At 45.2% G+C, this 16,300-nt stretch overlaps 2 protein-coding genes across 6 annotated transcripts in view; one reads left to right on the top strand and one right to left on the bottom strand.

The window, feature by feature from the left end:
• Window positions 1-16,300, bottom strand: part of LOC119117893 (exostosin-1) — a 33,417-nt gene that overhangs the window by 2,954 nt on the left and 14,163 nt on the right. For all 5 annotated transcript variants that reach the window (XM_037244518.1, XM_037244522.1, XM_037244523.1 and 2 more), the window contains 7 exons: window positions 6,158-6,251; window positions 5,977-6,084; window positions 4,248-4,367; window positions 3,110-3,242; window positions 2,204-2,322; window positions 2,036-2,131; window positions 447-536 (listed from right to left, as the gene is read on the bottom strand). In XM_037244518.1, coding sequence (XP_037100413.1) covers window positions 447-536; window positions 2,036-2,131; window positions 2,204-2,322; window positions 3,110-3,242; window positions 4,248-4,367; window positions 5,977-6,084; window positions 6,158-6,251 — 760 coding nt within the window. The remainder of the gene's footprint in view (window positions 1-446; window positions 537-2,035; window positions 2,132-2,203; window positions 2,323-3,109; window positions 3,243-4,247; window positions 4,368-5,976; window positions 6,085-6,157; window positions 6,252-16,300) is intronic.
• Window positions 12,106-13,088, top strand: LOC119117894 (pleurocidin-like peptide WF3). Its single transcript, XM_037244524.1, has 4 exons — window positions 12,106-12,251; window positions 12,444-12,594; window positions 12,656-12,683; window positions 12,785-13,088. Exons 2-4 carry the CDS (start codon window positions 12,465-12,467, stop codon window positions 12,852-12,854), a joined length of 228 nt encoding a protein of 75 aa, XP_037100419.1. The 5' UTR covers window positions 12,106-12,251; window positions 12,444-12,464; the 3' UTR covers window positions 12,855-13,088.

The following is a 16,300-nucleotide window of genomic DNA, read 5'->3' as shown; positions in this document are numbered from 1 at the left end:
GTGACTTTCCAAGTGACAACGATTTAGAAGATTTAAATTTGAAGCCCGGTGGCACCTCCCGCCCCTGGCCCAGCGGTCAGCGCTTGCTTGTTTATCGCTAATGAATGGCGTTCATGCCTGAGCGTGAACTGACTGCCTCATTTCACCCGCGATCGATAACTTCTGCGCCGCCACCGGCTCGCAACAATGAGCAACTTGCATTTTGCATTGCTTAGTTTTTATTTGGTTATTTTTATCTTCTTTTTTAAAAATCTTATTTTGTATAATAATCATAACAAAACAATGATTAAAATATGTGATTTTTTTCATGTATGATGCATTGCGCAACAGTGTAATATCAATGCCAGGCCAGTAGATGGCGATGCCTCATTGTAAAGAAACGCACATGCGACAAATGACCGTTTTTCACATAAGCTCAAATGAGTGCAAAAATATTTCCGACTCACCTCATTGGTGGAGAGAACCGAGTCTTCGTCCAGACTGAGGATGGCGTCGGTGACGATAACGTCGTGCGGGTAAAAACGACTACTCATCGTCTGTAAAACAGAAAAGACTTTTTGAGATTTTTCTGGATTGTTTTTCATTTATGGTGGAAACAAAAAGCCTTTGGGTCAAGTAAACAAGCACAGCAAAATGTGTTGATTCCGCTGCGGCATGTCCATCGATCAAACAGTCGACTTAATCGTTTTTTTGGGTTGTTTTTCTTTACTCAAGCCGTCGTCCATTTTGACCTAGCAAAGCGCGGAGGGCCAGGATCCATTAGCTGCTGATGATCTTATTGACTTATAATTAAAGTGTGAATTATTTAAGTACTCGCATAGACCCGCGGCTGCACGCCGCGGAGACTTCATCAGGAAAAACATCCACGCCGGGATTAGAAGTTGATGAGAGGACTAACAAAACAATCTAACATTTTGAGAATCATGTAATCATCATTTTTCACATTGTGCTAAGCTAAACAAAATCTTGAATTTCCATGGATTTGAGTTATAGTCACTGCGTGTGCGCGGAAGCATGGCGGTGAAATGTGATGACTCGCAATTAAACGGGAAAATCGAATAAATTAGTCATCAGCGCAAGGTCAGAGCTTGACCAAAACGTCTTTGGTGTAATAAAGGTCCCCCATTCACTTGGATGATCATGTAAGCGACTAACATGAGATCATGTTTAATGTTGGCCCCGTGGCGCTCGCATTTGAAATCAATTGGCTGAAGGCAGCAGAATTCCACTCCCTCGCTTCATCCTTCCTTGCTCCCCCGCAGGCTGGTGTCGATGCCTCCCCGCCTCTGGTCCGAGATTAGATCCCGCCGAGATCTGGAGCGGTTCAATGGTCTCCAACCTTATCTTTGCCCCGCTTGCATCGTGGCCATTAACTGGCTCGCGATAGGCGGCGACCGCTGCGTCTCTGAGGGATTTTTTTTTTCCCCTTAATGCCACCCCGAGTCGTCGCTATGAAATTCAAGCGAGACGCCAAAAGCCTCATTATGAGGCTGTCGACCATATCTATATCCATATTTAAATTCGTGGATGGGGGGGGGGGGGGGTCCAATAGCTATTGCAAGCCTCTTCACGTTAATCCCCCATAAAGCAGAAAGACAAGCGATCATTTTTAGGGGCTTTCACTTTTTTGCCATTTTTAACATGGCGTGACTTTTTCACCTTTTGTGCCCCCCGCACATCATTTCCTTGCACGGCTAAGGAGGCAGGATGGATGTCTGAGAGAAGCCGTATGTAAAAGTCAAGCTCGCGGATGCGGACGCGCCGAGTTGAGCTGTGATTGATGACGCTGAAATATGTCCGCCGGAGTGGCCCCGCACCGCCGCGGCTGATAATATTGATGTGTGGGGCTAAAGCGCTTGCTCGGCATGTTCAACCCGACTCGGTATGATTTAGAGCTGGTACCGGCGGCGTGCGGCCGAGGGTCATGTTGTGCTTACTCAGGCCGGACGGTAAAGGGACGATATGGAATTTGGCGGAAATACGCGACGAGATGCCGCTTTAGGAAAATTCCTCAAAAAGCTTTGAGTGGCGTCACCTTGCTCTGTCCTTGGATGACGGCGAGAGGCACGCTGGTGGAGGGCCACTTGTCCCTGGGAGGTAAAGGGTTGTCGCTGTTCCATAGAACAACAATCTAGAATTAAAAAAAAATACAATTTTGTATGAATTCCAGTTTCCCGCTACTCTTTCGTATATTTCCACCCACCTGTGCACAGAATTTGGACTTGGCCACAGCGATGATGAGCTTGACTACGGGAGACGGGTGCGACTGCAGCGGACTCACTGTGTGGATCACGCCGGTGAACTGTGGCGGGGGGCTTTTACCTACACAAATGAAAATTCATTTTATGCAGTTATTGAACTGGATTCATACATTTTACTCATACAGATTTTTTTATCTCATTTTATATTTTAGGATTCTTGAAAATGTAAGTGTCAAAGCTCCCATCTGTCTTTCCGACACACACACACACACACACATGCGTTCTGTTCACACGAGCACGCCAGTTAAATCATCCGCCGAACTGGTCAGGTATTGATGCCCTCCGTTAGCGCCGCAAATTTGCTTCAATCACCCAAAAGTGTCACGTTTGGCGCGGAACCAAACCACGTTACCGAGCGGAGCCAAACTTGAAATGAGCGCGCTTGATGAATGAGCCGCGACGTCGGAGTTGATTTTTTTTCATGCGTACATTGGGGAAGTGTGTGTCACCAGTCTTTGGCGTGAATTTAAATGAAGGGGGCGCCAGAGAGCCGGCGCATAAGCGACTCGTGGGCACATGGCGTGCCAGGTGTTGGCTCGCCTGTTTGGGAATACTTGCGTGCTCACGGATAAGTGGAGCTGGAGTGCTCTTTAGTGCTGCTCTATCAATCTCTCTGACACTGACCGGATCTCAGGTGGGCTTCGATATATTTATGGAAGCGCCTGCTCTGCCCTATGCTTTGCTCCGAGACACGAAATAGGTTGGGGAAATAGCACAATTAGGAACGGTCAGTAAAATAAAAAGTACAATTCAATATTTTGCGACACTATAAAAACAGGCCCCCAAATTGCAGATTTAACATGAAACCTGGAAAAAAAAAAGCCACAGATTGCAGATTTTCTCCTCACCCAGCAAAGAGTAATAAAAGGGGAAGCGTGCGGGGTCGGTGGAGTACTGGGGGAGTGCATAGAGACCACCGGGCAGGGAGTTCCACATCAGACGGTTGCGGGACACGACAGAGTCCACGCGGTCTCGGATGATCTGGACATGGGAGATAAACAAAAGAAATATCGTCTCATCAAAATATATTGCCAAAGAAAAGCTGCTGTAGAAGCTCAAGACAGACGGGAGATAATTGAAGGCCTTCAACTAAGGGGGGGGGGGGGCAACACTCCCAACATGAGGAATCCATTAGCCGTTTAGTCCGTCGGCCATGTTGTAGGGTCAGCCGCGTTGGCGGTGAGATGTCAGCCAACTCTTTAGGGGACTCGGCGCTTTTCCAAATGTTTTTTTTGTGGCGTCGCAAAAGTCTGCCATCACTCGGCTTGCTTTCAGAATCATTTGAAAGACATCGATAGGCATTTGTATATATTGTTTGGTGTCAACTTGAGGCGACGCGAGAAAATAAAGTGAATTTATTCCGAGGTATTGCGTCCTCAAGTTGATTCTTACGGTCTGTTAGGTCCTCGAGGCTTAAACGAACCAACGAGAAAAACAACAACAAGTGCACTACTTTTTGCCTGTGGAGGTTGTTAAGGTTCCTTGTCTGGAGGACGCCCACCCACTCGAAATCCTTGACTCCCGCTTCTCTCTCTCTCTCTCTTTTTCTTCACCATCTCTCGCTCTCTGGATGGACTCAGAGAGGCCCGCCGGCAAACGCAACTCTGCCTTACACTTGCTAGGACCTTGTGTTCACTTGTGCACGAGCAACACTTAAAGTTGGACAGGGACATAAAATGTGCAAAATAATCTGTCAGTTAAATTATTATGTAAATTAATAATAATGCAATGAGCACGGCCACATTTTCCTCTAAAATTGCTCTGTGTGCTATGAAGACGAAAGTTGGAGAAAATGTTGAACTCGAATGCACAAAAGGCAGGCAACTTTTGACGCGTCAAAAAAGTTTAGAATCTACATTTCATGACATTATATAAGCAGGAAAGATTTGTTGTGAAAGTTTATCAGAAAGGTGAAGCAGAGCCGGCGGTCACAGGAGAAAAAACAAAAAAACGAATACAAGTTTCCTGACAAAGAATGTTTGGTACCTCCAGAGCGGTGAGGACGATCTTGGCTACAGACGAGAAGTAGGCGTCCCACAGGAACTGACTCTGCTGGCGGAGAACCAGGATCCTGTCACGGCCTACGGAGCGAGTCATGGACGGAACCTGCAGGATAGAGCAAGATGTTTCAGACCGCAATCAAACCTCAGAACTGTGAGATAACCGCGGCCCTCTTGTGGCGAAACAGCAACGTTTAATTGTTGACAATATTTTACTTCCCGACTCGAATGGTGTTGATAGTGTGTGTGTGTGTGTGCAGATACATACTAAACAGTCAGGTAATGATGTCATTGAATATAATGAGATTCAAATTTCTCAGCGGGCTACCGAGGTGTGAACAGTGTTTCCAGTGCATAATATTAGCACAATGCAAATGTGTTCCCGCGTCTCATCGAGCCTCTGGGTGGGAGGCAAGGGGTCTTGGAGATCAAAGCAGTGTGCGCCATGGGTCCGTCTGATATGATTCCGAAACAAATCAAGTTGAGGTTGGCGGTCAATCGCAGGGCAACTTTGCAACCAGGCATCGGTCGCGAGTTGTGTTCTAACACGCGCTAACAATTTCTTGCATTCCTCACGTCTAGGCTATCGGGAGTTTTCTTGAGAAGGCGGTCATCCCCCCACCCAAGAACCTTCCCGCCTTTCTCCTGACAAACAACCAGATGGCGGTACTGAAAACCTCGACGGTGACAGATGTTCCAAAGCCGACGTCTCGAAGCTTTATTGCGGAGTCGCCTAGCACCTTCGCCGCGTCCTTTTCGCGGCCCGCAAATAGCCGGCGGATTACGATAAAACGCGTGTTTAATTGGTAGCAGCTGGCGGCGCAAACTGCTGCAAGATGGCGGTGACATCACACTCGGCTTCTCGGGAGAGAGACGATATTCGGCGTTGGCTTGTGAGCATCTTTCAAAACATTCGAAGGATCCTTGAACACATGTTCATACAAAACTCGGGTGTTTTTTCATCCCCTGTAGCGATCCCAAAAATGTAAATATCAACACAGTCAGGGCGCGGTGCTAATTAAAGGTGACAGAAGGTAATCCAATCGCAGAATAATCCATTTTAATGTGTGACAACACTTCCTGGCTGCGAGTGAAACCACAACCCAGCGAGCTGAGTGAAAAATTCCCCAAACGTTTGCCATCTTGGTGTTTGTAAAAGTAGTCAACATAATTTTTAGTTAATCCATTTGGAGCATTTTGGTCTTTGGCCCAAGGGGATCCGGACCCGCCGGGGGTGCTGACATTTCATTGCAGCACGCTTGGAATGTCAGACGGAATGTTTCCAGCACCCACGGGTGTCGGGTTGAGAAGGCAAGGTAGATAATTGTCGACCTTGCAGAGCCGCAAAAGTGTCACTGGACGAGGACGTTGAGGTTTCGGGTTTTTTGTTGTCATTAGCTTTCAGAGCAGGTTTTTTTTTTTTTTTTGGACTACAATTCTTAGACTTTTCCTTCTTACGGCTAAAAACTGTGCTGTAATATAGAAAGTTTTAAATAAATTAAAGATGAAGACATTTTCGCAGAATGTATTTCGTAATGTTAAAATGAAATTTCCGTTCATTTCAATTTTTAAAAAGCTATTTTGTTTGAATTATTTAATAATCTTCTTCCAACTTTGAGGTGCTTTTTATCCATGTGAAGGCTATTTGTATGATATTTTACATTGCATTATGCTAAGCCAACTTAAGTCAGACGGCGACTGATTAATTCTCTCACCTGCAGCAGGAGCCTCTCGTCGCCGAGCACGGCCGCCTTCCTCCAGTCGATGACCTCGGAGAAGGGGAGCTCCCAGCCGTTGCTCAGAATGACGGGGATGCATGCCGCCTGCCAGGAGACAACACCACTTTTTTTTTCTTCCCCTCCATCAAAAGAGATAACGACAGAATTAAGAGCCCACCTGCAGCGCCTCCAAGAAGCGAAAGGAACCGAGGCGTCGACCCCGCGGTACCAGGCAGAAGGTGGAGTTGTGGAGCAGCTCCTGGTAGTCGAACCTTCACAAGCAAACACAAGAAACATGTAAAAATGATGACATCATGTAAAAAAGAAGAGCACAAAAGCTTCTGGGATATGTTTTTGATTTTTTTTTTTCTTGTGGATTAATTTCCAGAACATCAACTACCACAAAAATCAATTATCATTCAGCCTATTGAAAAATATATCGATCATTTACTCTCGCCTGCTTCTCAAAGTCACTTTTCAACAACACTTTGTGACTTTACATTGGCTATAAACGTGTGTGTGTGTGTGTGTGTGCATGATTCTAGGGCTGGCCTGGGGAGATTTCAGATTGCCACCTAATCTGTCTGGGGATCAACTGTCCCCACAACCTCACCAGCAGACACCTGCACGGCTAGCGTGTTTGTGTGTGCGCGTGCGTTTGCGTGTTCACGGCAAAGAAGAAAAGCTCAAAAAATAAGATGTCAGGCATCCGGCTTGTCAACTCAAGGTCGCTTTGAGGGGACGTGCCGCCACACCGAAGCCGCCATCCAAGACGTCCATTAGCTCCCGTGGGTCAATTAAAGAATCTGGAACTTCCAGGGATTAAAAAAAAAAAAAAAGTCATGTTTGTTTTCATTGGATTTGTTTGTATTTCTTCCCCCAAAACGCAGCCCGCTTGCTTTCATCTGAATGTTTAATTAAAGCGCTCGACTCCAGCCAGACGTCCAGTAATGATCTCTCTAATGGCGGCGTGCTGTGTAAACTATAAATGGCATCGCGAGTAATTACTGCAAACAGGAAGTGGGAACACGCACACGAGCAAGTCGAAGCTTTGTCCTACATGCACGGGCTTGTCCCTTCCAAGTGTAATTGTTTTGTGTGTGTGTTGTCTCCATGCATTACTTGAGACAAACACACACAATCACACACAAGAGGACTGGAAAGAAACAAGCAGCGTTCATTAAAAAGCTCAGAGGACTGAAAAGTTTGCTCGTTTCGGCAGTTTAAAGGACGAGCCACGCAAATGGACCCATCAAAGGAGAACAGGCGGCACTCGGAAACAAAAAACAAAAACAAGCTGCCGTAATTTGTCACTTTTCTTTTTTTTCCTTTTCATTTCTCGGCGGATATTAATGAGGAAATTAGATCGGCGCGCTACTTTGTGTCGTTGCAATCGCTCGAGAGTAAAGGTGCATTTTGTGATAGGCCGAGAAAGAAGAAGTGGCAGTGTGAAAATGGAGGTTGCGTTATTTGCTGGGTCATATGTCGTCCAAAATTTGGTGTCGACTTCTTTTGCGGTCGTCTAGAAAAGGAAAAAAATGGCATCGTTATAGACGATGACTTTGTGTCCATGCCCTTACCCTTGATAAATAAATAAGAACGTTTTCCCAATAGACAGCCCCACGGAAAACATCTAAAAGCTTTCTGCTGTTAACCAATCAGCTGTGAACTTTCAAGGTGGGCATCTTCGAGAAAATCCCTTCAAAGTGAGGAACTAAAAAGCAACAGTTTCCTCCCCGTCGCCTCTTCAACACACTTTTGGCAGGCGTCGTGTTGACATTTCCAAATCACGGTGAGATTTCCACGCCGTCGCGCAGAAGCCCGACACAGGGAAACAACAGGCGGGCAAAAAATAAAACACGTCAGAAAAAATGAAAAATGGAGCGAGACGCATATTGTGGTGACGAGCGTAATTTATTATTGATGAACAGGAAACAGAGACGGCGAAAGCCGGAGGCGTGGGATCGACGGCGTCACTCTCGTTTGGCCACGGAGTGATGAATATCAGCCCGCTGTGTGTGTGTGTGTTTGTGTGTGTCGCCGCCGGACGCGTCGCTTCCACGAGTGAGGAATGAAAGGCGAGAGACATCATCAGTCGTGCTATTGATTTTGCCGCCCCCGTGTCTAATTGAAGCTGTTGCACCAACATAATTGAACTCGGACCTCTCCGTCACTCCCCTCTCGTTAGCGCCAAAACATGTCGAGGCAAAAACAAAAAACACATTTTTCCCGGGGCCCAAGGAGGGGCTGTCCAGAATCTCGTTTGACATTTTTCCATTTAAAACTAATCGGGAACTTGTTTTTTTTTCATCATTTTAGATTCTTAAGTATAAGTTAAATCTTTGAGCACTATCATTAGCAGCAATCCGGCGCACAGTTGCTAGCTAACAGTTGCTAGCTAGCTTACTTTAAAGACAGATTTTTGTATTTGTTGCGCCACAACAAGCTGCATCACCGGGTAGGCTGCTCTCAAGTGTTTAAGGACAACACAAAGTGAAACGTTACATCAACTAGCCTGCGGCGTTATCCAACTATAAGCGCTCGGCAGATACAGTACCTACATTTTGTGTGCGCGTGTGTCACAAGCTTTGATATGCCCGCCATCCACCAGGGAATATTCGTGGAATATTCCTCCGCCATTCCGCAGGCCAGGTGGTGGGCGGCCTCTTCACAAGCTTCCCGCAGCTCCGGCGGAGACAAGCCCCCGTCGAGACGAGAGAATCGCAGTCGCCGCGTCAAAATCAATATGCTCGTCAGCTCGCTTCACATCTGCCAGAGGATATTTCTCACCGGACGTGAAGAACCATTTGTTTTGTGCGTTCTATAGTTGGTTTTCTAACCTGGGCCTGTTTCAAATAGAGTGATGTAATGTCAACAATAGACAATGTTACTTGTTATCGTCACGAAAAATCGGTACGCCCGCGGCGGTCGTGTAGTCGTGACGAGTAAGCTAAAAACCAATAATAGCAATTGAGTAACTGTCAAAATTACAGCTATGTGATCAGGCATTAAACAGGGAATAAATCAAATCTAGTATATGAAAGCTTGTATATACATTTTAGAATAGGGCAAGGGCTGACTTTGTGGGGAGTCTGCGGTGTTGCAATGTTACTTGAGTCCAAAGTGCAAGCAAACAGTGTTGATGAGAGAGTCACAAGTCTTACGCTCGTGGATTCTTCATCTTTCAGGTTCTGCGGCCATGATGAGGTGGAGCGCCACGATGTGTGTGTGTGTTTGGAGGCAGTGTATTAAAAGCCTGAGTCGGCAGCCGGTGTGCCCCATCTTCCCCCCCTCTCCAATCTACCCCCTCACCCGCCTCCCCTCACCATAGTGAATCCATTCCTCACACCTCCGGCCTCATTTAAGCCCTCCTATTTCCAAGAAATGATTGTCTGCCTTACACTTAGAGATGTGTGTGTGTGTGTAAGTGTGTGTGATCTTTTTTGTTTTGTTCCCCTTTTGTTGTTGCTGTTATTCTAAGTCAACAGAAGGATGAAAGCTGCCACGCTACCACAGCGAGACAAAAGTTGGCACGGTAACGTCCTTTGAGAACAAAAGTAGCCCCATGTTATTAGATGAAAGCTTTGAATCGCATCACCTGCTGGTGGAACGATAAAAGTCGGACCAGACCGAAATTCTTTTCCGACGGCGATTACGAAATTTGGCAGATTACATTTTTGGCCGATCAATTTGGAATATTTATTTTTGGTCGCTATGCTGTTTTCGCATTGTTTATTAGCATTAGGCTAAATATACCATTTTTAAAAAGTGAAAACGGATTTTCGTGACATTTAGGTGGTTAATTAACTAAATCCTAGCTCAGACTGGATATTTTTGACGGCCAACAACGTTATAATGAATTCCGGCCTAAGACACACGTACTGCATAAATGTCCACCGTTAGCGGCGCAAATGTCGCATACTGATTTCCTCCGCCTTTGAGAGCCATGTCGGAACGGCGGCGCTAATCCGGGCGAGGGCGAGAGTCTGCGTGTACACTCGGCGAGGTCTTAAGGAGGGATCCGATCTGAGCTTTCAAGTGAGTATTAGGCCAAAGCCGGCGAGGTCTCGAAGGGTCCTTTGCTCAGAAATAGCTCGAGAGCGAAGGTTGCGTTATTTGTACGATGAATTCGCGCTTCCGATTTGTTTATACTCTCGTCTGTCGTTCTCGGATGATTTCCGAGGCGATTCCGGTGGATTCCGGGAATTGAGAAGATCAGTGGAATTCGGTATGAGCCACCTGAGCGCGACGTCATTACAGGCGGCGAGAAGCCGGCGGACGCGACGGTCCTCTTTGTAGGGATCGTGGCGAGATCACTCAAAGACCCAGGATGTCTCGCTCTGGCGCAAATCAAACGAGTTTGGAGCAAGGGGAGAAGAGAAGAGAACTCATCAAAGCCTGAGTGGATTTGAGTAGAGCCCTTTAAAACTTTCAAGTCGAGGAGAGACTGGTGCCTTGGTTGAGACATTTTTGAAGAATTAGTCATTGAAAATATAAAATAGATGGTCATCTCAAAGACGTCTTTTTGTTATTCGCCAACGTTCTCTCCATTCAGTTCCTCCTTTAGCGACTCGAGAAATGGAAGTTGATAAGATTGCCGACCGAGCTCGACGATGACTTTGCATTGATAAGAATCGAGCGCATCTACAAAAATAGGCGTCAAGAGCCGATCGGTAGGCACAACAGAGAAGTTCAACATCTGACACTGCTCGCTCATCGGAAACTTTGGTCATTTGGTAGGAAGGTGAGCAAATATATATACATAAATATTTTTTAAAAATGGTCTCCTCATAAATTGAAGTCTATTTCTTTTTCTTTTTTTGGGGGGTGTAGGATGAAGTGGACATCGGCGTTCCTGGTCTTGGTCCTCGTGGTGCTCATGGCGCAACCCGGGGAGTGCATTTTTGGACTCATTGTACACGGCCTGGTTCACGGTACTTTTTATTGTTGATTTTGGCATATTTTGGGGTTAAATGCGACTGTCCTAATAACGTTTGTTGTTTGATTTAGCTGGAAAGTGGATCCACGGGTAAGATTCGGCATTTCTTTTATTGTCGTCTGCGTTTGGTTGTGATAATGGTTGCTTGTCCAGGCTGATCCACAAGCACGGCTTTGAAGAGGTAGAGGTGGTAAACAAGCGCTCCGTGGAATTTGGGCCCGACCAACCTGCTTTCAACTGAGGCCGTTTGCTTGCATTGAGCTTCTGTTGCTTTTTTTTAGCTCTATCCAAAATGGCCAAAATACAATAAAGTGATGTATTGCTTGAATTTGTGTGAAATAAACCTGCATTGCAACTTCATTGTGTCCCTTGCTCTTATTTTAATTTGGTCCGAGATGAAAAGAATCTTCAGTAAGAGAATAAATAAAAAATAAAAAAGTGTAGTGTGAACAAATCTACATAAATAAAGAAAAACAATCATGGGGGTTATGTAGCCATTAAAAGGCTTACATACATGAGCGTTACAATTTCCCATATTTTTTTTTCATTTCAACAGTAAATTCAATTGGTTATTTTGATATCGATTTATATTCATATATTTATATTTAGAGTGATTGATTTTAAATTACCTGCAGAAATCTTTATATTTTCCAAAACTGCTCTTTAACAATGTTAAAATATGTACAAAATATTGAGAACAAAAGTCATTTTTTAAAATAAATGTATTAACTCATCAATTGTGCTACTTAACCTTACCAGATAAGCTTGTTGGCTTTCAAGTTTTACAAGTAAAAAAAAGTAATGAGGATGCACTTTTAATGGCTATACTGTTGTTTATCATCTCATTAAACATACTGTATTTAATATTAATTTAATATATTTAATATATAATTAAATATGATTGGAAATTTAACTGACTGATGACTCAAATGTTTTGTTTGTCCATGGACCAATATAATATAATATATATATAATATGTAATATGTCTTGTCACCGTGGGATAGTAGGAAATTTCGATCTCTTTGTGTGTCTTGACATGTGAAGAAATTGACAATAAAGCAGACTTTGATCAGAGTCCCACAAAGTTACCCATTCTGACTTCCCCTCCTCTACCCGATTATTTCCCAAGCATCAACGTGTTGCTGTGAGATAAACGCGGTGACCCGACCACAAGCAGAACTTAAAAAGATGGTGCCAGATCTTAGCCGGGACGTTCTGCCCTCGACCGAGAATGGTCAGAGGCGTAACGTCAAAAGTCGGCCTATTTAAATGAAAGCGACGCACGGAAGCAGCCGAACCTCATCGACGAACGACTCCAACGCTTTGTCTGAAGGTGAGGAGAATATTCATGAAATTATCGTAGGCTATTTATGTTTACCTTCATTGTATCAATTTGTCATATTCCGGATACCTATCATTTGATAAGGGGTGTGTCGACTTTTTATAACCACTGTCCAGGCGTTTTGCAAGCTGCTGACGACATTATTTTTTTATTGCTAATAGGTTGTGTTGTCTTCTTGTGTAGTTGTGCATTTTTATCCTGGCGATGAAGTTTGTCACGCTCTTCCTGGTGTTGTCGCTGGTGATGCTCATGGCTGAGCCCGGCGATTGCTTCTTTAGAAGTCTCTGGAAAGGCGTCAAGGAGGGATTCAGAGCAGGACGCTCGGCATATAAAGGTAAATGCCTCGATTATCCGTAACATGATTTGATATACTGAATTCTGTTTGTTTTGTTTAGCACACCGACAACTAAAGAGGATGGGCTGGTAAGCAAATGACTTGTTTTCAAAATTCCAAATTGTTGAAAATGATTACATTTCCAAAAAGCATTCAGTTTGATAATAATTCACCCTCTTTCTCCAACCAGGGAGAACCAACAACCCAACCACTACCCGCCACCACAGCAGCAATACATGCCGATCATCGTTGAGGATTGAACCCGATATGCAAGTTGTGGATTTGGCGCAGGCTTGGAAACGAAGCTTCATAAAGCTTCACGGCAAATAGTTTAGCTCAACGCTTGACGCCGTTTGAAAAGCTTCCATCTTAGTGCAAATGCCTTAACGCTTATCACCGCCCTGCTGAGTAAAGCAAATTTAAAAAGCCACTCTTATGAGAGGATAAAGAATATATGCATGTGTCTTTGCTACATGAGCTGATGAAAACGCCCTCCTTGTCCTGCCTTTTTGAGCATTCCCGTTCAACTAAATAAAGAGTAAAAAAAAATGTCCCCTTTTACCAGCAATGGAGGCGGCAGCCACCCGCTCGCTCGCACTGACACTCCAAACACAATAAAACCAACACGCAGTGAGCCGGGAGGAAGTAACATTTGCTTTGTGCGCCGCGTTGGAAACAAATCGATTGGAAATGAGAGAGGAGTGAGGTTGGGAGGGGGGGGGTGCATTTGGAGTGGGCTCAGTTTAATGTGAGGGTCACCCGTGTCATCGGCGGTGGTTGTTTACCGAGAAGCGCTCGTTGGACACACACGCGAGCAAACGCCGCCTGGCCAGACTGAGTAGTAAATAATAGACGAGGCAACACACACACAAACGGCATCAAGGTTAAAGACGGGTGCGCGTGTAAGTGGAGATCTCTCTATCGACGGTAAAGCTGCCGCCGGTGAAACATACACAGCGGCCGGCGGGTGTCAACGTTCCATCGATAAAATTCCGCCTCATCGGAGCATCGGGTGACCCTAGCGAGCACTTCCTCGGTTTACATAAGTGCGTGGGGTGTGACATTTATGATATTAATCATCCTCAGGCTGATGAAGCTTCATCGCGGCGGTATCCCGTATACCGCAACGCTGCCGTGACGCGTCGGAAAATGACACCCGACGGACACAGCATTAGGTACACTTGTGCAGTAGGGGAAGAAATACATTTATGAAGTTTTGGGTGATGACTACAAAAAGAAAATAAAAAATCGACCATTTGTTTTCGTAAAAATGTCCAAAGCAAATCCAGACGCAAAACGGCACTTTGAAACTTTGTGCGGGCACGTAAATCTTCTGCCAATCAAACGCACATTAACGGCGTGCTCGTGAAATCAAACGCTAACAACGATGGAGGCGTGTCACCCGTCGTCACGGGCCCGACAAAACCAGAACAATATGTTGATGCTAATGAACGACCCGTCACTCAACTTCCTCTGTATTTTTTGCGTTTTTTTTTCTCCATCTGCCTTCACAACCCGTAATTATCGCGTCTGCTCGCTGAATGGAAGCAAAACTTTTTCCCGGGCACACTAATGTGCATCACAGCGTTTCTTTGTGTCAGTTTTTAAAAGCCACTATCTGCTTTGGAGTCTGCTATTAGTCACAGTGACTCATTTGGTGCATCTTCTTTTTTTAAATCCAAGTAAAAGCAAGAGCAGAATATGAAAGTCGCTGACAAAATAGAAAAAAACTCAAATAGATTTGCCCGTGTTTCAATGTTGACCTCAAGTCAAACATTTGTTTACAAAGCGGCTAATTACATTATTTGCGTTGCGGGTGTGTGTACACACACACACGTCATATTTCTGTCGGGCGCGATGTGTGTCCTCCGGCCTGGCATCGTTGTAAACGGAGACCTGCGGTTTGCGGCGGGCCAATATTAGTTAAGTATTTATTTACCGATGCAGCCCGGCGGCGTCCCGTGAATTATTCATCTTCCTCGCTCGCGGGGAGTCTGTTGGCAGCAGAAAGAAATCGATGCCAAACGATGACGGGCGGCAGACTGCGGCAGGTCGCCTACCTGCAGTATCTACGCTAGCTGCCCGTGTAAAGCGATCGGATCTGCTGATCTGAGTCTTTCCCTTCGTCGTCTCCTCCTTCCGCCGCTGTCAAACAGCGGACAAGACGGTAACTCGGCACGCTGCTCGCCACTTTAGATGGAAACGTGACAAAGATGTGCCAAGATGGCGGCACTCCATTTTATTTATTTTTTTTACAGATTTTTAGGGAAGGCTGGAACGGACTGACGGCATTTCCATTCATTTCAATGGGGAAAGGGAATTTGAGTTGGTCCCGGATCAAACTCAAGTCATATCTCAAGGCAGCGCTGCATTAAGCAATTGTTCCTTGATTTCTGCCTAGTTCTACGTGTCTGCTTTTATTTCGCATCCATCACTCAGGCCCCTTCCGCCACTTGAGGATCCTCTCCAGTCCGATGGAGACAAACGGCGGCGAGATAATTGAGCGCTAATGCGAGCGACTCGGAGATGAATGAAGACAGATGACGAGCACTCCCCTCTCGCTCCGGGACGTCTCACGGACAAACTCGATTCCCGAGCCCTTTTTTGTTTCTAGCAAGACGGAAAATTGCCGACTTAAGTCTGACCGGAGTCACGTCATGTGGATCGAGCAGGCCGCGCTACGACAACGAGAAATTGGTGTTGCGAGGGAAGTGAAGGGAAGGAAAAAAATTGGGAAAAGCAACGGGCGTTTTCAATTATATTCCAAGGTGCGGCGCCTGGAGGAGACACAGGGCAGAGAATATAGCGACGATCCATCACGCAGACACTCGGCTAGCGCTGTCTGAGCAAAGAAAAAACGCAAGTGGTGTCGAAGATAAAAGTAGGAGACTGAACAAGCGCGCAGGAAGTTAGAGGTGACTTGAGATACTTCAAAGTAAGTCGCTAACTTGAAATACTTGTATCGCAAATCATCATTGCTCATTGAAATGAATGGTAATACTATTAATCCGTTTCAAGCTCCGTGAAAAATCCAATGACAAGAGCGCTCCAATATTTAGTAGTGTCGGACTGATACCATTTTTTTTAATTACTCACTTATAATTCTGATTTGGCCGACATAATTGTGTGTTAATGTCTTGATAGCAATAGCAGTTCAGAGATTTGGTTTTACCCGCACCTTCGTCTTTGGCCATTTCCCTGCTCTTCGCAGTGATTATTTCTGTTAATCGGAGCGCGGCGGCAGATAATTGACCCAGCGCCAGTCCTCCCGCTCATATTCAATTCATAAAGCCCATTTCATTTATTTTTGCTCCCCGCTGATTGAGATGATGATCACATTACATCGCTCCGCCGGCCTCAGAAGATGAGAAATGAAGATTTAAGAGGGAAATTGATGAGTCACCTTCCTCTAAAAAAAAAAAACGCCCTCAAAGTTTTGAAGCGGCTCAAATATTTTAAGGAGCATTCTTAGGTACTTAATTGACCCTCGGAGAGCTTAGGAATCAAACAAACGGACCCTGATAGGAAAGAGATGGCTCCCATGGCTGATTTAACTTTCAACTGTACATGAGTAACTTTGGATTTATTTTTAGTTTAATTCAGCTACACTGATTGTTTAAAAAAAAAATAATTCTAAATTCTTCAGCCTCAACAACTAATGTCCCGAAGCAATGTGCAGTCACATGGGATGCAGTCACCTGGGGGG

Source organism: Syngnathus acus, chromosome 24 (genome assembly GCF_901709675.1).
Source record: "Syngnathus acus chromosome 24, fSynAcu1.2, whole genome shotgun sequence".
Classification (NCBI taxonomy): domain Eukaryota; kingdom Metazoa; phylum Chordata; class Actinopteri; order Syngnathiformes; family Syngnathidae; genus Syngnathus; species Syngnathus acus.
This window is presented reverse-complemented; position numbering and strand designations above follow the sequence as displayed.

Coding starts and splice junctions, on each gene's coding strand:
- LOC119117894 (XM_037244524.1), top strand. CDS start 12,465: ATGAAGTTTGTCACGCTCTTCCTGGTGTTGTCGCTGGTGATGCTCATG. Junction 12,595..12,655: donor AGGACGCTCGGCATATAAAG/GTAAATGCCTCG, acceptor TGTTTTGTTTAG/CACACCGACAACTAAAGAGG. Junction 12,684..12,784: donor CAACTAAAGAGGATGGGCTG/GTAAGCAAATGA, acceptor TTCTCCAACCAG/GGAGAACCAACAACCCAACC.